Raw genomic sequence first — 21,776 nt, 5'->3', positions numbered from 1 at the left:
TGTGTGTGTGTGTGTGTGTGTGTGTAGGTTCAACCTGGACCCAGAGATGAAGGCTACAGATGAGATGCTGTGGGAAGCTCTGGAGATCGCACAGCTGAAGCCTGTTGTTAAATCACTTCCAGGAGGGCTGGGTAAGGAAATCTTTGTTTTAACGTGTGTGTGTGTGTGTGTGTGTGTGTGTGTGTGTGTGTGTGTGTGTGTTAGAGTTTACACAAACTGTTATTTATTCTTTATACCAGAGAATAGACAGTGCCAATATGAATAAAATCTATAACCTTTTCAAATGTTTCTATTTATTTAAAAAAAACAGACAAATAATGCAGCATATAAACTAACAGTGTGGCACTGATCTGTACGAGGAACACTAAGGAATAATTCCTTCTCAGAGGTCACGTATTCACTTGCTCATCACACATCTGCTGCTCCAGTGTCTTGATACAAAGATCAGGCTGCCGTATCAGAATACATGAGCATGAATTTTTTAACTCCCTGTCGGAGTTGTGCTGCGTGTGCTGCTGCTCAGTCCTGACAGTTGTAGAGTGCAGCAGACTCGGTATCAGATCAGATAGGAACTGAGAGCCGTGCACCTCTTCAGCAGCCTTACAGCCCTACATACTGTACATGATGAATGCTTGGTATGCTTATGCATGGGGGCCCCCACTCAGCATGGAGGCTTTCTTTAGCTCTGGGCCAGTTCTTTATGTCTCTGTCATCCTCTGCGCTGTCTCCTGAAAAAAAAATTGAAAAACAGAAAAATTCAGAAATTCATCGTATTATTTAAATTATTTAGTCACTACATGAATTGTAACAAATGTGTTTTTTTAAATCTATTTTTTATTTATTTTATTTATTTATTTTACTTTCTGCTCATTGTTCCCTTGCATTGACCCTATCAGTTGCCTCTGACATGTAACTAGTTCAGCTGTGAGTTTTGACGTTGTGTGTATGGACTGGGTAAGCTGCGAAGGAACTGCCCTTCTCGGGATTAATGAAGTTGTCTGAATCTGAATCTGAAAAAAGAATCATTCTCTGCTCTGGTGGAACAATAGTCTGCTGCTGCTCATCTCACCTGATGTGTTTCTGCTTCAGTCGGTACAAAGAGACAAAGAGCTGCTTTCACTTTTCCTGTGTGACACTGATTAGTGTGTGTCTGTGTGTGTCTGTGTGTGTGTGTAGGTGTGTGTGACATGTTGACACTGAGCTGCTCACTGCTTTAGTTTATGTTCACTGGAGCCACATGTTCAATATGACATTGATCTGTGACCCAGGAGTTAATGTCTAATTAATTTGGCTTTTGATTTAGTTAAAGTAACAGTGCAACGTAGTGTTTAATGTTGCATATAAAGCAGACTGCACTGCAGTGCCAGGAGGATGTGTTACTAAGTTTATGATATTAAAAGATGACTGTTTAACTTCATTATAGTTTATCTTTTTTTTTTTATCTATGTAATAGGAAAAAATACAAAATTCCATTCAATAATTCCTATGTTTTAATAATATTTTTGAAATATTCACCCCTTCGTAACTCATGCCATCATCTGTGTGTCCTGGTGGTCTCACTCTACCCTGCTTTTCTGTGTGTCTCTGTACTTTCAGCTGTGCAATACAGAAAAACTACAAAAAAAAAGCATTATGAAAGTCTTTTGCCGTCTTTGTAGAAAAGATATCTGTTTACCATCAGTGTGGTCCTGATTACTGCTACAGCTCAAGATAAACCTAAAATTTGAATTAATTCACTGAGAAACAGTTGCCATGTGATTTCAAGCAGAGCCAGTGATGAAAAACCACTCATGCTCTGACTGATAGATCACTGGGGAGCAATTTACTTTTTCAAGTATCTCCGTATGACTCTGCCTCATTCATAACACACAATTGAAAATCAATATGATATTGATTTACAGGCTGGGAAAGTTATGGCCAATTAACTTTGCCCTCTCAATTGGCTGATGTTGTGTCACAAATGTAATGTTACATATTGCATATAAAACAATCTGCAACTTAAACTCTATACATCATATATAAAAATTAAGCTAATGGCTGTGTAGTGTAGTGCATTTATGAAATTAAATGTATTAAGGATTTCTTTTTTCTTTCAGATGCCATGGTGACAGAGGGAGGGGAGAACTTCAGTCAGGGTCAGCGGCAGCTGTTCTGTCTGGCCAGAGCCTTCGTCAGGAAGAGCAGCATCCTCATCATGGACGAAGCCACGGCGTCCATAGACATGGCAACGGTCAGTGTGTGTTTAACAAAAGAGCATCACTGAGGTAGTGAACAGGAAGGTGATGATGAAAGGAGGCAACTCAGACATACAAGGCGAAGAGGGGAGAAGTAAACATATATAATATTAATATATATAATATACAATATAAAAAAAGTCAAATTAATAGATGATTGATCGGCATTCTTGTGTTTGTCGACTGTTCGTAAGTGGAAGTATCAGCTGTTAATAGCATAAAACAAGAACAACTTAGATCACAGGTTCTGATCAGGTTTGGATCATGGATTGTACTTTTGATTTTTTTCTTACATAAGAGGAGGATAAAAAAAGAAAGCTGGAGTGGAGAAGGAGGCGTGGAGGAGGCAGAAAGAGAGAGATTGAAATGAAGGGAAAATACTGAGGGCAGTCAGGGCCTGAGGGGACTCTGTGTCGGCAAATGGCTGCTTCTTACTTAGGAGCCTCTCTGGTACGATGGGTTACAAAGAGCGACATTTCTAGTTTACAATAGCGCAGCAGCAAGCAGCAATGCCCTCAGGGAAACAAGGTTGAGCTTTTAATCAGGGACACGGAGATGAGGAATAAGACATGATATTTAGAAAAATAAGCTTCAATAGTTTTTTTGTTTTTTTTACCAGCATGACTGAACTGTTTAAAAAGGCTTTTTATTCTACACATCCATTGACTCTCTGTCAGCATGAAAGTAAGTTTGTTTGAGCTCAGCCTGCTCTCCCTCTGCCTCTGCCCCCACAGGAGAGCATCCTGCAGAAAGTGGTGATGACTGCTTTTGCTGACCGCACAGTAGTTACTATAGCAGTGAGTATCTCCCCCACACTGTGCCAGTGCTCTACCATATTAACAGCAATGCATGTAGACTTCCAGGAGAACATCTGTCCCTGGATATTTAAGGTTATTTCACAATAAAGTGACAAAAAAAGATCACCCATGGCTGTTAAAATGCCCTTAAAGACACATGTATACTGTGAACAGCAAGACAGTTAAAGCTCATTTAGGATGTTTCAGAGTGGAGCAGCTCTCTCTCATGTAGTAATCCTTCTCCTCTTCCCCTGCCGCCGCACAGCATCGCGTCCACACCATCCTGAATGCCGACCTGGTGATTGTGATGAAGCGGGGCATCATCCTGGAGTACGACAGACCCCAGGCCCTGCTGGACGCGGAGGACAGCGTCTTCGCCTCCTTCGTGCGAGCAGACAAGTAGCACAAGAGGAGAAGAGAGAAGAAGCATTAATGGAAGACATTCGAAGTGCAATTGTCCCATGGAATATATTCCTTTTATTTTTTAATCATGTTGTATTATATTTGTACATAAAAAATGTTAATTCTTTGTTAATAAAACATAAATTATCATTGAAATTGGTTTGTGTGGGCTTGTGTGTGTGTGTGTGTGTGTGTGTGTGTGTGTGTGTGTGTGAGACTTGTTGCCATGGAGTAAACAAGTGAGTCATCAGTGCAGGTTTAAAATTGACCTGGAGCTGAGCTGGGCAATACATGATGCTGTCCAGAAAGGTCCGGCTCGGAGCCAGAAACACAGCACAGTGATCATCTTCATAACACTCTGGGGTGTCACTGTGTGATGAGTGTGTGCGCCTGCTGGAGCCAGGACCAGCATGTGACATTAGAAAGTTATATGGATGCCAGAGGAGCGGATTGGCCCGTAAAATAAAATCTGTCCATGGCTGGTATGAGGAGGCGAGGGAGCCCAGGAGAACAGGAAGATCAGATTAAAAACACAGGACTAGGTGTAAATGAAAAGACTAAATCTGGCTCTTGTGGAGGGATAGCTCAGTTTCTATTCATGCTTAAAGCTGCTGAAGTCGAAACCAAACAGCATGAGGGTGATTTACTGTAGAGTGCCCTAAAACCCATGATACTGTATAATCAGAGTGGGAGCTGCATGTGGCATTGAGAGCTGCACAACTGAACTGTTTGTAAAGGGCCCCACCCGCATTCTCACTGAAAATCACAGGAAGGGCACCACATAGGTGGTGCAGGGAGGGAGGGACTGTCTCTCCACCTCAAAACGTCCCCATCTCACGTTACCGAGTTATAGAGAAGTGGCGGAGTCAGCGCTGAACCAACTGCGCCACATGAGCCTGCCTGCTCATCCAAAGGTGACAAACCTCGGCTCAGAGCTCCGCCGTGATCCTGCATCGACATTTCACATCTCGCTGAATTTGCTTTACGCGCCCCCACGGATGCGCTGATTAACGAATGGGACGCCGCGTCTGCCGCTGCTACGCCCGGTCGGTCGGTGCGGTGAGGTGCGGTGCGGTGCGGTGAGGTGCGGTGAGTGACGGCGGCAGCTGCGGAGCTGGAAGAAGAATCTTCTCATGGGACCTCGGGGTTGTACTGCGCCTGATCTGGAGGCAACGTGAGGAGCGCGCATACCTCCAGAAAACGGGCGACAACAAGACTCTCCCTCCTGCGCCCGACAGCTGCCGAGGAGCTGACACCCGTGAGGACCGACTGGTAAAGAAAGGGGGCAGTGGGAGAGAGGAAGCCCGGCACAGACACCCCCACAAAGCCAAACGGCTGTGGGTGCATAGTATGGGATCGCTATGTTGTCCAGGAAAGGACTCATTCCTGAAGATTACCTGCTGACACGCTTGGCTGAAGATGTCCTGCAGCCCAAGTTCAAGGCGAAACCGGGGAAAGCTCGGTTCGTCGCCAAGAACGGGACCTGCAATGTGGCGCACACCAACATCCGAGAACAGGGCCGATTCTTGCAGGACGTCTTCACCACACTGGTGGATTTAAAATGGCTCCACACCATCATCATCTTCACCATGTCCTTCTTGTGCAGCTGGCTTCTTTTCGGGATGATCTGGTGGCTCGTTGCCTTTGCGCACGGCGACTTGGACCTGAGGGGAGACGACTTTGTCCCGTGCGTAACGGACATTCACTCCTTCTCCTCCGCTTTCCTCTTCTCCATAGAGGTCCAGGTGACCATCGGCTTCGGGGGGAGGATGATCACGGAGGAGTGCGTCTCCGCCATCATCATCCTGATCGTGCAGAACATCGTGGGCCTGGTCATCAACGCCATCATGCTCGGTTGCATCTTCATGAAAACTGCGCAGGCCAACCGGCGCGCAGAGACGCTCATTTTCAGCAAGCACGCCGTCATCTCCGTCCGAAACAACAAGCTGTGCTTCATGATCCGCATCGGGGACCTGAGGAAAAGCATGATCATCAGCGCCACCGTGCGGATGCAGGTGGTCAGGAAAACCACCACCGAGGAGGGCGAGGTGGTGCCTCTGGACCAGATCGACATCCACATGGACAACCCGGTGGGCACCAACGGCGTCTTCCTGGTGTCCCCCCTCATCATCTGCCACGTCATAGACAAGGACAGCCCTCTGTACAGCCTGTCAGCCTTTGACCTGCAGCATGAGGACATCGAGGTGATCGTGGTGCTGGAGGGAGTGGTGGAGACCACGGGCATCACCACGCAAGCCAGGACCTCGTACGTGGCGGAGGAGATCCTGTGGGGGCAGCGTTTCGTGCCCACGGTCTCCGAGGAGGACGGCATGTACGCAGTGGACTACTCCAAGTTCGGTAACACCGTGAAGGTCCCGACACCGTGCTGCAGCGCCAAGAAACTGGATGAGGTCGGTGGCATCGCTCAGTTTAAGCTGAACGAGGGCGTCACCTTGCGGGCGTCTGTGAGAAGGCGGCGGGGCACCTCGGTGGTCCGCAGGTCCAGGCTGGAGAGCTAGCGAACTGAACTGAACTGAACTGAACCTTGTGAGCCAGGTCTGCTGGCAATTTTGTAGGAGAGCTAATGAAGTATGGGGTTAATTAAGTAACAGAATCGTATTTATAATGAATATATGCCATGATATGGATGACCTGTAATCAATAATCCACACCACATCTCTCCATACAGTCAAATACACACACACACACATTGTCAGGCTTTTTACTCAGGGTTAGTGTAAAAACGCACATAGTCAGAATGCACTGAGGTTTATGAGATGTGACTGTTAGAAGACCTGAATCATTCATCTTTTTTTTTTTTTTTAAAATTAAGAGTGACTGCATGTATCCAAAAGCAATAAAGGAGAATGCTTCATGTAAAGTGTATTGTGGATGGAGGGCCCAAATAATGTGACTTAAAAGAGAGATAATGTAGTGTTGCATTTCCATGCACAAGCATAGCTCAACCGATCCTGGATTTTTGAAGCAGGTGTTGATATTTGATCAGCGATACATTGGATTCTTAGAGAAGAATCCTTTAAATCTGTTACAATTATAACCAAATACTGTGAGACAAACACTTGTAAATGTGGTGAATAAGCTGGAATCATGATACTGCTTCTAAATGACCAATTTCACACATTGTTGGCATTTCTGTACTGCAAATTCTTGTGATTTATCACTCCTATGTTCACCCTCTCTGCCTGGTGGACTCAAAATCTTTCAAACTTATTCTGCCCAGTTTCACACCATTTTTTTGTTATAAATGTGTAGTCTCCACACTACAGCTGAGATAACCCTGATCTGTTATTTCAGACCTGACAAAGCTGCTCCAGAGTCACAGGAGATGTTATCCAACTGCTTTCATCGGCTGAGTAGTATTCCACATGACTAAACTATGTGTTAAATTGGTGGAGTTTCCCCTGTAAGAATAGCAACACTACACACAAGACCCTGAAGTTACTCTACACGAACACATTCTTACAAAAGACACTGAGACACAGTGGCATTTCTCTCTTTTATTAGATTATAATCCGCAGAGCTTAAAATATTAAATTGCTTTTAACTTAGTTAATAATTAAAATACATAAAAACGAGAGCCAGAACTGAAGAACCCTGCAAAAAAAAATAAAATAAAAAAAATAAAATAAATAAAAAAAGGGAGAATTATAAACCCATCCTCCTCCACACAGAGGCTATGTCTGACAGAACCCGCTTGCGATTCTTTGTACAGTAAAGTCCAAGCAGACTGTGCATTTTCTATACATGTGTAATGATACCATTATTGTTATTATTTCTGAACTAATTCTCCTCTGATAATCTTTTCAAACAGCAAATTGAAAGGGACAGGAAAAAAAAAAAAAAAGAAAAACCAGAAGATTTTTAGTTTTGCACCGGGAGTACTGGTGTCTGTTAAACAGCAGAGCAGCTCCACCCCCATCACTCTCACCCCTCTCTCTGTCTCCGTCTCTCCCTCTGTGAGCCTGCAGACATTACCTCATGTCTTTGTCCTTCTGTGCTGCTGGGGTGGGTGGTGGCGGTGGTGTTGGTGGTTTAAGGGGCTGCTGCTATGCTGAACGCCAGGAAACGGCTCCGACTCAGCCACAGACGGGCACCAGTCTGTCTCGAAAGCATCCATTCTCTGATCAGACTAAAGAGCTAACATACAATCTTTATATTTTCTTCTCTGTCTCCCTGACTCTGTGGCGTTCTCTATGTGTTTGCTGCCCTCTACAGGTAGGCTCTGGGACATGTTTGTTAGGTGATTATGTGACTATACTGTAGTTAAACACGATCTGTCATCGGGAGGGCTGAGCAGTCTGGAGAACAAGGTACAGAGAATGAAAAAAAGAGAGTAACTTCTCTCTGGCAGCAGTGACGTATTCTCTCAGGTCCTGAGTAGGAAGCGCTTTAATCATCCCCGACATAAACAACCCAAACAGTGATTGGCTAGTTATCGCCCCATCAGGCAGTAACGTGGCTCCCTACTGGCCAGCGGAGTGGCCGCGCACCGGCAGGCTGCCTCCCGCCGCTGCAGGAGGAGGGATGGACGAGCCCGCAGGTGAGCAGAGACGCCTCTTCTCCACACATCAACAACACTGTACAATAGTAGGTCAAAGCAAAGCAGAGCCCCCTTCCTGTACTGTATGTTAGGTAGAGGATAGAGGGAGGTGAAGGGCCGACAGACACACTGCACCCCCTCCCCCCTTCCAACCCCCACCCCCACAACAAAAAATAAAACTGAATAAAACTTCAACAAAAATAAAAATGAAATAAAACCAAAAATAAAACATACACATACTTTTTTGTTCCTAGTTTAAATTGCAGAGAAGATGGGAGGGATTTGCCCCTGGGAGGAACGTTCACGCCAATTCCTGCTGGCGTGACAAACCCCTCCTCGCCACCCCAAACCCCCCCGAAAACCCTCCCCCCTTCCTTCCGGCTGGTTGGTTGGTGTCGTAGCGAAATATAAGGGTAGTGGAAGGTCTCTTAAGTCCTGCTGGCACCGAGGAAGGGGGCCAGGCTGTCTTTCCTTCTCTCCTCTATCTTATCTTCTATCACCCCCGGGGCTGCTGTCTCACCGCCGCCCCCGCTCATCTCTCCGTCACGTGGTTTTGTGAAGAGGGGGAGGGTGCAGAGGCAGGGGCGGAGGGGGCCGCGGTGGGCGCGGGTGGCGGCGCAGGGGTGCAGAGGATTTCGGACAGGTCGTCCATGATACAGGTCTCCTTGGGGTCGACCAGGTTGAATTCCCTTACGAAAACGATGAAATGTGCATACAGAGTGTTCAAGTGGCCCTGCAGGTCCAGAGCCACCGTCTCTTTAAAGTGCGCCCAGTAGAGGTGAGCCAGCACGTGGAACAGGTACCGGCAGATCTTCTTTACCAAGGACTCAAAGGAGTTGGGGAACTCTTTTCCTGAGGGGAGAAAAGGAAATGAAACCAGACAGAAGAGATGGGATTAGAAACAGAAATCATTTGAGGGAGTAATATGTTTAAAAGATCAACATTGTTGTATAGTTTTCTCTTTGTCAAGAAAACCTATGAAAAGACTAAAACCAGCAATGCGTTAGTCTGACTCAATACTTTTTGGCTTACTACCCTTTCCAATAGTGTGCATCCCAAACTCACACGCTCCTACTGAAGCTATAAATCTTTAAAAAATTGTGACAAATATAGTTTAATCTTTACAACACCTGGGCACTGTAGTTTTACTCAGGAGTAAACGAGAGTAAAAAATGCATTTCTTTGTTTGGACTATTTTCAGCCAATAATAAACTAGCGAGTATTTACAACCCCATTTCAAAATGATTCAAAATGAACTACATTGTGTTCATGGAAATGAAGGAACATCTCACCCAGTGCGCCTTTGTGGTTCACTGAAGTGTAAATTTGAACAACAACAGAGGAATAGCTGAAATTCATAAATTATTCTATTAATGAATTAATTATTTCAGTCACTGTTCCAGCAAAAATGAAAAAAAAAAAATCCCTAAATCCCTAAATTTCAACAGCTGAAGCAGCAGGGGGCAGCAGCACAACGTCAGCTGCGGGAGTCAGAAACAGTTGAGAGACGTCGCAGGTCTCTGCAGACAAAGGGATTCTCACCGTATTTTGTAGGAAAGATTTCCTCATCTGTGACCAGTTTCTGACAAAGACTCATTACAAAGTCGACATATTGTGGAGCAGTGCACTTCGTCTTCTTCCCCCTCTCGTCATACCAGTAGTATATTCTAGAGAGACACAGACAAGCAAAACATTATAACATCACAAAACACATTAATGAAGAGCAGGATATTATTACACAACTGTGACGTAGCCTTTAAAGAATCATAATGAATGCTGTGTAAAGGACGTTTGTGGTTGAGGTAAGTGCAGCTCAGACGCAAACAGGAATGTTTCCTGGAATAGAAAATTGTCAAATCATTCTGTCAAGCAGAAAACAATATACGTGTGACCTATGAGATGTCACTTGCTCTATTTCCTTGTGCAGGGAAAACCCATAATCCCAGTGACATTTCACTTTCTCAAGGACACAGATCATAATGAAGATGTATGATCCAGAGACACTACAAACCATCTCTTGTCTCTCATACGGGCAGATTCTTATCAAGATATCGTGTTAGCGTGTTTTCATTTCAGTGAACTTGATGAACCCTCTTCCCCCGGAGCTTTAATTTCCTGATTGGGCCAAATTCCCTGCAGTGATGGGAGTAAACGGGACACTGATCCCCCTCAGTCCGCGGGCCACTTCCACTGCTGGTCAAATATTTCTGGAAGGGCTGACCCAGATAGCTGAATTGTAAGCGGGTGGCTCAGAGTCAAACAGCAGGTCAGCAGACACTTTAGAGATAGATGATTGGGCAGCAGGCGGCTATTAGCGGGCTAAAGTGGGAGGAAACTGTGAAACAGGACTAGTGAGGTAGCCGCAGAGACAAAAGGAAGATCTCAGTGAGTAGAGAAGGTCAATTAATGAGCAGATAAAATGGTGAAAAGAAATGTGTGTGAAGGCGTAGCTGTTTTAAAAGTGTGAGTGCGGGAGTCAGTGGGGCAGACGTTACAAATTCTGAGGAATGTAAAGCGTCCACATAACTGACCCTGCGGGAGGAGACCTACTGACCACAGGACCAGGACCAGACTCTTACAATGCACTTACTCACACAGGATTAGACGGTGTGTTTGTGTGTGAGAGAAACACTGGCTGAACTAAAAAAATATGCCTTCTGCACTCCTCCATACCCACCCAGACATGCAGACATGATTAAACTATGGCCATATATAGTAATATTCAGTATACAACACTATTGTGACTATTCAAGGTGGTTTACTTATGAACACGCAGGCTGGGGCTCTAAAGTATTTTTTGTGTGTATGAATCCTCACAAATTCCTTATCTAATTAATGCAGTTTTTGGCCACTTAATATGAAAAACTAGAACTTTGTTTAGTTTTTTTTTTAGTTTCCTCAGGGTTTTGTAATGGGATGAATGAGTTCTTGTCGTCTTATTGTAGTTTTTAATAAATAACAATGTTTTCTCTTTTTTAAAAATAGTTTCTTTTAAGTTAATTATTATGTTATTTCTTCTTCTTTATGTAATATTTTGTAATTATAGGGTGGGCTGGTGTTGGTGTGGGTGGTTATGAAATGCCATCATGGTGAGAATGAGGGCATGCTATTAAGCCAAGTGAAGACCTGATGTTGTTCACTGCTCTGCTGATAAGAAATAAAATATATGATATCAGATTTGTGAATGAAGCTTTCTTTGCTCATACAATTTAACAACCAAATCCAAGATGGAACCAGCTATCTGAACCCAACGCTAATTAACACTGTAAGCACATCTCTCTCTCTCTCTCTCTCTCTCTCTCTCTCTCTCTCTCTCTCTCTCTCTCTCTCTCTCTCTCTCTCTCTCTCTCTCTCTCTCTCTCTCTCTCTCTCTCTCTCTCTCTCTCTCTCTCTCTCTCTCTCTCTCTCTCTCTCTCTCTCTCTCTCTCTCTCTCTCTCTCTCTCTCTCTCTCTCTCTCTCTCTCTCTCTCTCTCTCTCTCTCACACACACACACACACACGTCTCTCCACCCACCCATACAAAATGGGTCTAAATAGCTACCAAATGGTTCCGTTCCCTCATAGCTCATGGAAACATTTTCTTCCAAAAATAGTGCTGAGCTCTGCCTTCGGGCAGGGGCACTGACGCTGCTGCGACTGTGGCTCAGTCAGTTTTCACCACAGTGAAGGGTGCGGGTGCCAGGTCCTGCACGGGCAGGAAAGGGTGGGGTACTGGAGGTACAATCATAAATGGTGGGCCTTGTCTTAGAAACACTTTTTACAGTAAGTGTTTTAGTTAAACTAAAATGCAATATTTTTGAAGCTGTGAGACAAACTTAAGTTTGATTCTGTGTTTTTCCTCTGGATTAACATTACCTCGCTGTCTACTGAACTGTTTTCCAGGTCAATAGACAGTGCAAACAAAAACATGTTAATCTGCACTTCTGTCTCCTCTCTACACATACCGCGGGCGAAGCACCTTTGCATCTTCTGTTTCTCAGGGTGTGGGTTAGCAGCAGTAGCTTAAAGTGACAGCAGTGGAAAAACCCAGTGATGACTGAGGGGTTAACGCATGACAAGTTTCTTTCTCACAGCACATCTGTCAAATATGTGTCATTTCTCACTGCTCGTGTTGTTTGGCATTGATGTCATATTTTCGTCCATGGTGAGTGTGTGGGCATTTGTATGCTTGTTGTAATGTGTTAAGAGCTGTGTGGAGAGTGTTGTGGTTTCTCAAAGTTTGGATAATCAGGTTTTTCCAGCCTTTGGTACACACAGGGGAAATGAAGGCCTCTCCACAGACAAGGGTTCACACATAAAGATGGCACCGCGCCCTGACAAACTAGTTAGAAAAACACTTACAGTTAGTCACCTCCCCTCTGTTAACATGGAATGAATAGTCCTCCATGTTATGATTATCCTTAACAAACTACTGCAGAGGTATGCCCTACTTTACTGGTTGCAAAAGAGGTGGTTACCATTAACCAGCTTTGAAGAAAAATACAGACATTTTAAAAATAATTTGTCTGGTGACTTCACAGTGACGTGAGCCTGCAGTTTTCAGATCCAGAGCTAGCCTTAGCATTGGAACAAATGGCCAGACTTTAAAGGTAGACGCATACGGTAACGCTTTGATCGCAGCTAGGAAGTGCGTGTGATGTGAATGTAATGATATTAGCAGACTTCAGGTAGCACCAAGAAACAGAAATAACCACAAGAGATTAAAAGGTGACGCTACCCCGAGTCTGTCCTCAATACGTCTTCAGGCTGCCACTGAATTGATACAAACTAAACCTAATGCAGCAGCTACACGGGATGAGTTCAAAAGCTTAATTAGAGAAAAGACTAAACATGAGCTGGATTCTTTTGATGACTCAAAATCTGTGCATCTTCAACTATGATGACGTTATCATAGGGACTAGGGACAGTGGCAATTAGTAGTTCCCTGACCTGTAAACAGGATGTTTTTCCTGGTGTTTTATGGCACAAACAACAGCCTGAAAAGGTAACAAATCATCAATAAACTGGGTAAATTGTTGTTTTGATTTTGTCTGGCTCACAAATGTCAATGTAGTTAAAAAGAGGGAATTTGTTGCTAAAAAGTCATAACTTTAAATACCTGGTTGACTTGTCTAAGTGCTGCTGAAGGCTTGTATTAGCTGAATTTCAAAATGCATTTTTAATTTTTACACTGGATTTGGACTGTGGATTTTGTCCCCCATCACTTCCGTTGGTATCACATTAGAAAACAGATTTCCTGACAAATAGTATGGACTGGAGAAAGTTACAGCGACCAAAAACTGTTTAATTTCCTGTACTGCCTTATGACAGACAAAAAAAATGTGCCTCCATGTTGCTGTGCAGACGCAGCGAGCATGGAAATACAAAGGTGCAGTACATAAATTGGTACACAGTAGCTCTTGGATTACTTGTACATAGTACATTAAAGCCGCATACTGCACATTACAAGACGGAAAGACTGAAATTCACGAGAGTACACCATGTGGGTTTTGAGTCGTCCCTCCCTGCCTGGGGAGGCACCTCTTGATGAATTAACCAATGGGATACTATATTTCTGATGAATAAACCAATGGGGCTCGGCAGGTGAACGATGAATAAACCAAAAGCGGAGGAGATAACTTACGTGTTGTAAGCTGTCATGGCTTGACAGGTGTCCCCAGTGCAGAACTCTGAGATGGTGCTGTACTGCAGGTTGATAAGGTTGAAGAATGTTGTTGCTGTAGCAAAGACAACAGGAAGAGAGAGGGAGAGAGAGAGAGAGATCACAGCATGTTATTGAGTGTGTGTTGTCGGCTACTCAGGAATAAATCACAGAAAGGACACTGAAATACTTAAGCCTGTCAGAACGATGTGAATGAATGACTAAAATACTGTGAGAACAAAGTGGACTGTTTGTGTCATGTGCCACCTTCTTCACTGGATGATGAGGAAACACCTACACAACTGTATACTGCCTTTTATCTGTTACAGTGATCAGTGGCACAGTCACATGCACACACTAATCTATCAAGTCACCACATCCTTCAGCAGTGTGTGTGCACTTCAGAAAAGAAATGGAAAAAGAGGAGGTGGCTGTAGCTTTGGCAAGTTGAAGTTGTTACTCCAGTCACTTAAAACTGGTACAGGTATTTCTGCCGCAAGGGAAACTCCCTCACAACCTGTTATGCTGCAAAGCTAACCATTAGTTTTGTATGTTAACAAACAATTAACTTAAAGCTTGCAGCAACATGTTGAGGAAACTTTGTCTTTGCTAATGTTGCCCCATCCTAATTATTTAACCATTTTCTCATGATGACTAGCTGCTGCACAGCTCCTACCTAGAGAACATTGGGAGGTCTTTATACTGCAGGTAACCATAAACATTTAAAATGTTTTATTCAATAATGTTTAGGCTTCTGCACTGAACATCTCTGAGCAGCAGCTCTGCTGGTCTGGCTGCAATTTGTGAAAACAGGCCTGTGATTTTCTGAGTGAGAAAATACTCATCATGCTGAAATGGCTGTGGTGTATAAAATGACTTTCAATGTCACTCCTCGCTGCAAAGTCTTGGTTTTCTCATATGGAACAAAACTAATAACACACTCTAATTGCACCATCCCACATGAATCATCCCTTTTTTTCCTGCTTGACAAAGTTGGCACCAAGTGAGGAAACATTTAATGAAGTTGGTTTATACTTGTGGGCAGAATTAATTGACTCCAATCATTATTGATTTAGTTAAAAAAATGATTCAATTAAAACATTGTTCAGCCCTACTGTTTGTGCTCAAGCAAATACCCAGTTAGTGGTGAATACAAGTTGAGACATGCCAGCTTATATAACTTTTAATTTTATGTTGAAAAACACATTAACATGTGAAAACACGTCCAATCTGTTATATATCACAGTTTTATCAGCCTAAAATAAAAATAGAAGAAGAGTATTTGTGTTGCTCCCTTTCCATCACGAGCACCTGGATGATTTGGACACATAGCTAAGATCAGGGAGAACAACAAAATAAAGAGCCTCAAATCAATCAAGAATTGAGGCCACAGTCAGTTTACTAAACTCCATATATGATGCTCGTTAAGACAGCTATAAGTTCAATAAGTGTTACAACATTGCATCGAGACTGAAGCTGGCAGTAAACAATGCTAAAAGAAGTGGTTTGTGGTATCATTGGGAACAGGCTCAGTGTTACGCCAGGCCTGGATCATGTAAAGGGCTTGGCCCCCCAGCACCACTGGAACATCTTGTCAACTCAGGATGACAAGTGCACACCGCCTTGGAAAAACAATTCCTAACCCCTGAGGAAGAATTTGACATAAGCCGGGGTGAACATTGAGCTTTAAGGAATGTTTATGTCTCAAATAAGATAATAGGCCCCTCTGACATTTTAACAATGACCATGTGAACTGCTTTTACAGGGCAAGTAATTACAGTAGTGGTTTCTGCTGGCTGTCCAGGATCAGTCATCCTCAGATATGTGTCAAAATCACTCACTGTTGCTGGCTAGCCATTCATTGAGGTCTATCTCTCTGGGCAGCACCACCAGCTCCTTGAGGTCAAAGTCCACCACTCGGATTTTTGTGAACTCTGGCTCCAAGTACTGCTTTTTCTCTTCTGCCGGAGGCTTCTTTCCATTTGGCTTCGTCTTCGACTTCCTGCAACCAGAATAAAAGAGGACAGATTAAGGGGATGCAAAGGACTTAATAGGGGTAATAAATAATTAAGGAAAAGTATAATTCCAAAAGTGCCAGAGAGTGACGTAAATGGTAAATTTACTGTTGACCCACACACTCTAAAGATTGAAAGGCAATGTAAGCACTTTGCTGAGCTGCTAGCATAAGAATTTTCCAGGCCTGAATGATGCCACTGTAAAAACATCTAGTATCCAACCAGATATTCAAATAGTTATGGCCAGATGCTGAGACAACTGAATGTGGAGTACAAATCAGCACAAGTTGGTTCTGTAGCAAAATTCCTGACTCTAATTTGGTACATGAGTTACACAACACAAACTCTTTCTGACTTTTGTGACACTTGATCCGCAGCAACCTAAACAGACCAAACAAAGAATCCTCTGTTGCTGTACCTGACCCCTAACTCTTGACCTCTGCCCTAATGTTAAGTCTATAGCTTCCACACAGACAGACGTCCCCAGCACCTTGTACTTCCACTGCCAGTTTTAGCATGGGGATGTCATATCACACTCCTCCTGCACTTCCAGGGCTGTAACCTCTCCTCCCCCAGCCTCTACGCCAAGTGTGTATCAGTGGAGGTTGAGCAATCTGGGGTCAAAGATTGAAAGGCTTAATGCACGAGTGAGACAAATAAAGACGGGCTGTGTTGTCTGGGATGGTCAGAAGAAATACAGAGTAATGTAATTGACTGTCCAACAATCTTTCTTCTTCATGGCTTTGAAAGTTTGAGCTATCAATAGCAAACTTGATCAGTATTCTGTATCCTCATCCGGTCCCCAGCTTTTCCCTACATCTTAATTTTGCTCCTTCTTGGCTCTGCTTTTTTTGTTTAAGTTTGCTTAAGGACAAGGGAGTTTCAGTTTGCTCCCTGAATATATTGTTGAACCTCATTTCCGCTAGCCTTGTGCTCACTGCCTCCATGTCCAATTCTCATCCCTCCTCTCTCCACACCCTCCATCTAAACACAATGACCCAACCATGTGTTCTTGGCTTTCGTTTTTCCTCTTTCCTTCCTATTTGCGCCATTCCCGAAAGACGGCAGCTCCGGCTCCTGGACCGAGGAGAGCTGTTCTAACAGCAGCTATGACGAGGGATCATAAACACTATTTTCCAGCAGCCAAAACCCTTCTCACTTTCACTTGGGCCCCGCTGCGACTAACTTTGGAATTTACAGGAAAGAGACAATGACTGGTTATTTCTCTGCGGAAAAAAGTCATCGCATTCATGGTATACATGTAGCTAGAGATATTAGAAATACACTTGCAGAGAAAGGATAGAGAACAGAGGGGGAGTAAGAGCAGAGGGGGAGACAGGAATGAGGAGAGGAGGTAGATCGACACAGGCCCAGCTGATATCCATGGGAACTAATAAACACTTACAAAACATGACAGGACTGTGGAGCACGAGGCCTCTTGGCCAGAGCAGTGTTCAAAATCCCTGTGCAGTTTAATTCCCCTCTCCAGGAAGCATCGCCTTGCTTTCCACCTCAGCAAACAAGCGATGGCAAGTCAACATGTAGATGCACACAGAGCCCGCAGGCCTTTACTATGTAAATGTTCAAGACTGCCTCCTTTACATGTCAGCTGTCGTTCTAATTTATCCGTCAGGAAAAATGTTAGGCTAAAAAGTGCCTTTGGGTCTCCTGTTAAAATGCTAAGAACTGAGGGACACGCACGCTTGCAGAATCATGTTCAGAGACACACGCGACACTGCTCAGGTTCTCATTTGTTGGGTAATGATTCATCAAGGTATTTGGCTCTTCCGATCAGGAAGTACGTGATCTTGTTTTGGCCTCATTTAAAAACCAAGGATGCGGCAGATTACACCGTTGGCTAATTATTAATGACTGGCCACTTTCACCGCTTTTCCCCTGTTGCTCTGTGCTTTCTGTCCCCTTTTCTGTCTCTATTTTTTCCTTTCAACAAATTCCTGTCTTTCTTCAGGCTTGTAGGCATTTATTTCCCTTCTTCTCTTAAAGCTGCAGGCTCACCTGTCCAAAAAGTCTATTGTTCAGGGTCAAAAGCCTCAGGCCTCGTTCTCATACTCAGCCTCTCTTTTCATCTCTTTCTCCCCTTTTTCCCCTTCATCTTTCTATCATCCTGCCCCATTAGCTTCCCATTTAACTCACTCTGTGACCTCTACTCTGAGTCACTTTTTAATCACTGTTCATTATTTCAAATTCAAAGCTCCTTTCCCATGGTTGTTTTATAATTTCTTTCATTCCTCCTTATCTATGTCTGCTTCCTCTCCCCCTCAAAACAGACAAAAAAAACCCTCCTTCCTGCTCGTGAGGGCACAGACAGATTCATGTGGTCCATGTGGTTTTGCGCCGTGAGCTACATGTTCCATCATGTGAAAGAGCTTTACCCGAGAAAAGCGCTTCATCCACAGATACCGTCAGCTCTCACAACTTTTCAAAGGCTTTGCTAAGCCCCTCAGAAAACTGTTTGGTTCCTGTGAAAGGTTCAAGTCAGTTCTTTCTTGCCCCCCCCCCCCCTTCCTTTTGAAAACATTCTGTTTCACTGAGCTATTTCCTGCTTCTCTCCCTCTGTAATTTCATAATTTTCCATACAAACGCCTCCTCCACTTCTTGTGAACATTTGTGTGGTAAGGGGAGGTGAAATTCTGGAGCCATTAGTTTATTTTAGGATAAGGAAAACTTCCTCTATGCCAGCACTCCTCCCCTCATACGTACATAGTCACTACAACACACACACACACACACACACACACACACATAACTTTGTCTGTTCCTGGTAAAGTTCTCCCAGGCAACTCTTTGCCATAAAAGGCAGCAGATGCCTCTTTCTCCTCACCAGATCAGGGACAGATCAGGGCAGGCCAAAAGGTAGGAGTGGAGGGGAACTGAGGCCAGGGCCAGGCACATGTCTCTGGGCTTTGGGGACAGCCACAGCCTGCCTGGCACCAACAGGAACAGGAACACGATCCAGAAAACCTGGTCAGGCTTGGTGAAATAACATGAGTCTACTGAGAGCCATGAGAACATCACGTGTGCAAAACTGATGTCTTTTTAACTTTTTATAGCCGATGTGGAGAGTGAGAAGCAGGACAGACATGCTGATGTTTATCTGCAATAAAAACAATAAGGAAATAGGTTTGTATGGTCGGGTGACATGGAGGTCAGCGCTGCTGACTTGAGGATTGACTTACTTGACAGCTGCTCAACTCTGTCTGTTAGTCACTTTCTTACCCCTTTCACTTTTCCCAGCAACACCACCTCCCCCACCCTCCAGCCTTCTTCACTCGCTACCTCTCCTCTTGTACAACACCACCAGTACCCCACTTACACACTATGTCCCACAAATACACACCTGTGTCTTCAAACACACACACACACACACACACACACACACACACACGACTCTGGCTGTAGCCCCCTCTCCCTTTTCATGGCCAACCCAGCTGGTCACAACAGCTGCGTCACGAGCCTGATCCCACAAGAGACCTCGAGAAAATCCAGAAGAAGCGAGTCCTGTCTGGTCTGAGAGAGTGTGTTTGTGCAAGCACGTGTGTCCACCAAGACCGTTCAGTCTTGATTTAAGTGTGTCACAAATACATTGCTCATGCCTCATACTGGTGAATATTTTTGCTGCTGTGTGCTAGCTAACCGTGTGCCTGCTGAATACTGAATCCACTTGGTTCAAAAATACACTTTGTGCAGAGAGGAGCAGCCCTCTGGCAGGTACACCACAACCCTGTCTCATTACCAGAACCTGGTTCCAATTAATCCTGGAATCACTCGGGGCCACATTACAGAGCTATGCTGGAGAATTAGCTTAAGTGCTTTCTCTAAAATACTACAATTTGCTACCAAAGAGCTCCCTCTCTCTCCCCTTGTGAATGCACACACCAGTGCTTCAGCAGAGGAAATGTTCAAACAACACTGACTGCTTTTTCCATAGTTAGTTATCACCTCCAAAGCAAATCATGAATGAATTCCATCAACACTGACAGTGAAACCCATGAGACCTTGGATTTTTTTTTTTTACTGGTTCTTTCTATGATTTGAAGAAACTAAACTCTGAAACCTGTTTAACAAAACCCATGTAATGACTTTCCCGTTAGGCCTGTGGCTCCTGCCAAGTCAGATCTTGCACAACTGCTGCTTGAATGGGCCCTCTGGATCACAGAGGAATCTAACTATTGGCATATGGATGCAGTTAATGCGATCTGCAAGGGTGGACAGCACGTGCAACCATCTTACAGTAACAACAACGACGTCTACCATCTTCTCTCTCAGATGGCTGTTCCTTACAGTGTGCTGAGAGATTCACGTTGAGGTCTGTAACTGTTTAGGTAGAGCAAAATGATCCCTGACCTAAAATCCACTCTGAGGCAAATACAATAAAGCTACAGGCAGGAAAGCTTAATTTTCAGAGACACTTATTTTTCAGCAGGGTTAAAGAATACTGAAAACATCTCTAAACCACAGGACATTTTTGTTATCACTCTGGAACAAGAAGAGCCGGTCCAAGGTGCAAAGATACACTCTTCCTGTCACCACCTGTCCCTAATACAATGCAATGTTTTTTACTGGAAAACAGCCCCTGTGTTTATGATAAGGATATAAGAGATAAGAAGCACCAGAGACAACAATCTGAGGTCCTCCACCCAGAAACATCAGAGAAATCAAACACTTCTACCTGACCCGACCTTCGAACAAATACCTGAGAAGTTAGACAGAATCAATCCAATGCCAGGAAGTTGCTCCTTCCTTTGTGAACTGATTGTGGGGTTCATATCATTCATGATTAAAAGAACTGCAATGGAACATCAATAGCAACAAGATATCGCTCAATCTTTACCCAGAAGACTAGAAGTGAGTGAATGAAGCTTCAGATTCAGCTTCAGTCAGGAGTATCAGTTTTCTCCAAGCCTGGCCTCCTGATCTATTTCAGGATTCAAATTGAATGGACTCAATGCCTCTTTTCCCCGAAAAACCACAGACAGAGGAGAGCAGGCAGTCTAAGCACACCAAAGCTAAACCACAGCAGCCATTACGGGGCTAAAAAGAGACCAAGTTAAGGATGGACTAAACCAGAGGTTCAGTTTTGCAGTGCTGAAGTGTGCAGTTTAACTGCTCTGTTAAAATTGCTCCTAAAGTTTTGGTGTCGTTTTAAAAGAGCATTGACACACAAATACTCGTCAGTTTTATTTCTGGAGAGAAGAGATAAGAAGGAAAGAAAAACAAAGAAGGTCCAGCTGTCACCACTTTATCAGTAGCATCAGTGGGGGTGTCAGCAGCACTGTAAATCAGTACATGAGAATTGTAGACACACACACAAACACAGCCAATTCAACTACTGACCCTACCCCAGCACAGTTCTGGCTACCTCCTCGTCCCCTTGTCATCCTGTGCTTAATCCCATTCAGTGACTCTCAGGCCTGCAGAGTATGTAAGGACCCCCTGCCAGTACCATAATGGAGCCTCATCAACATCACAACGCACGTGTGGCAAGAAAGGGGGGGTTCGGGTTGAGATAAGACCAAGCTGCTGGTTAAGCACTTGGCAAATGTAACCTTGTTGGAAGAGGGTCAGAGCTCTGACATTGATTTGGCTCGATAGGAAGCGACTGATGTGGATGATATGACTGAAGAGCTGAATGAAATTTCTCTACACTCATCAATCCAATCCATTCTTCTGAATGGTAACTGAATGTCAGTAAAACAAAGTGGGAATGAGTGTAAGGTTACATATTCACTCTGAGGAGAGTATCTTTGTCTGTATTTATAGTATCTAGTATCCATACCTGCTTCAAAGCCAAGGGCATTTAACCATTCACTGGAGGAGCAAACATGTTAAAAGTGGGGCTATAAACAGGTCTATGGCAACCCCCCCCCCATGCATCCTTGTTAACTTTGTTGTTTTTTGTTCAGTGTTTCCTCAAGACATCAGATTCATGAAAACTCACTTTACAGTAAATGTGCACTTCCTTGGTATTCAGCTGATGTCTTAAGCAGGGTGGGTTGAATTGCCCGTAAAAAAAAAAAAAAAAAAGGAGCAGCAGAACTTGTCTCTACCTGTCACAAATCTTGCAACAGACATAACATACTTAACAATAACAGTCTCTGTTGTGTT

At 44.0% G+C, this 21,776-nt stretch overlaps 3 protein-coding genes across 6 annotated transcripts in view; 2 read left to right on the top strand and 1 right to left on the bottom strand.

The window, feature by feature from the left end:
* Positions 1-3,593, top strand: part of abcc8 (ATP-binding cassette, sub-family C (CFTR/MRP), member 8) — a 51,979-nt gene extending 48,386 nt beyond the window's left edge. Inside the window, exons 36-39 of the mRNA XM_071504009.1 lie at positions 28-131; positions 2,097-2,230; positions 2,969-3,031; positions 3,297-3,593. Coding sequence (XP_071360110.1) covers positions 28-131; positions 2,097-2,230; positions 2,969-3,031; positions 3,297-3,434 — 439 coding nt within the window. The 3' untranslated portion in view covers positions 3,435-3,593. The remainder of the gene's footprint in view (positions 1-27; positions 132-2,096; positions 2,231-2,968; positions 3,032-3,296) is intronic.
* A 744-nt stretch (positions 3,594-4,337) lies between these two features.
* On the top strand, positions 4,338-6,575 carry kcnj11 (potassium inwardly rectifying channel subfamily J member 11). The gene has a single exon (XM_071504278.1). It carries the CDS (start codon positions 4,795-4,797, stop codon positions 5,950-5,952), a length of 1,158 nt encoding a protein of 385 aa, XP_071360379.1. The 5' UTR covers positions 4,338-4,794; the 3' UTR covers positions 5,953-6,575.
* A 361-nt stretch (positions 6,576-6,936) lies between these two features.
* mob2a (MOB kinase activator 2a) overlaps positions 6,937-21,776 on the bottom strand; it is a 62,189-nt gene continuing 47,349 nt past the window's right edge. For all 4 annotated transcript variants that reach the window (XM_071504341.1, XM_071504332.1, XM_071504324.1 and 1 more), the window contains exons 2-5: positions 15,477-15,637; positions 13,618-13,711; positions 9,537-9,661; positions 6,937-8,846 (exon numbers count right to left, since the gene is read on the bottom strand). In XM_071504341.1, coding sequence (XP_071360442.1) covers positions 8,527-8,846; positions 9,537-9,661; positions 13,618-13,711; positions 15,477-15,637 — 700 coding nt within the window. In that variant the 3' untranslated portion in view covers positions 6,937-8,526. The remainder of the gene's footprint in view (positions 8,847-9,536; positions 9,662-13,617; positions 13,712-15,476; positions 15,638-21,776) is intronic.

Source organism: Trachinotus anak, unplaced genomic scaffold (genome assembly GCF_046630095.1).
Source record: "Trachinotus anak isolate AG129_WGS33_773 ecotype Australia unplaced genomic scaffold, CSIRO_AGI_Tana_v1 ptg000002l, whole genome shotgun sequence".
Lineage (NCBI taxonomy): Eukaryota > Metazoa > Chordata > Actinopteri > Carangiformes > Carangidae > Trachinotus > Trachinotus anak.
The sequence above is the reverse complement of the archived record's forward strand: the minus strand, read 5'-3'. Positions and strand labels throughout refer to the sequence as shown.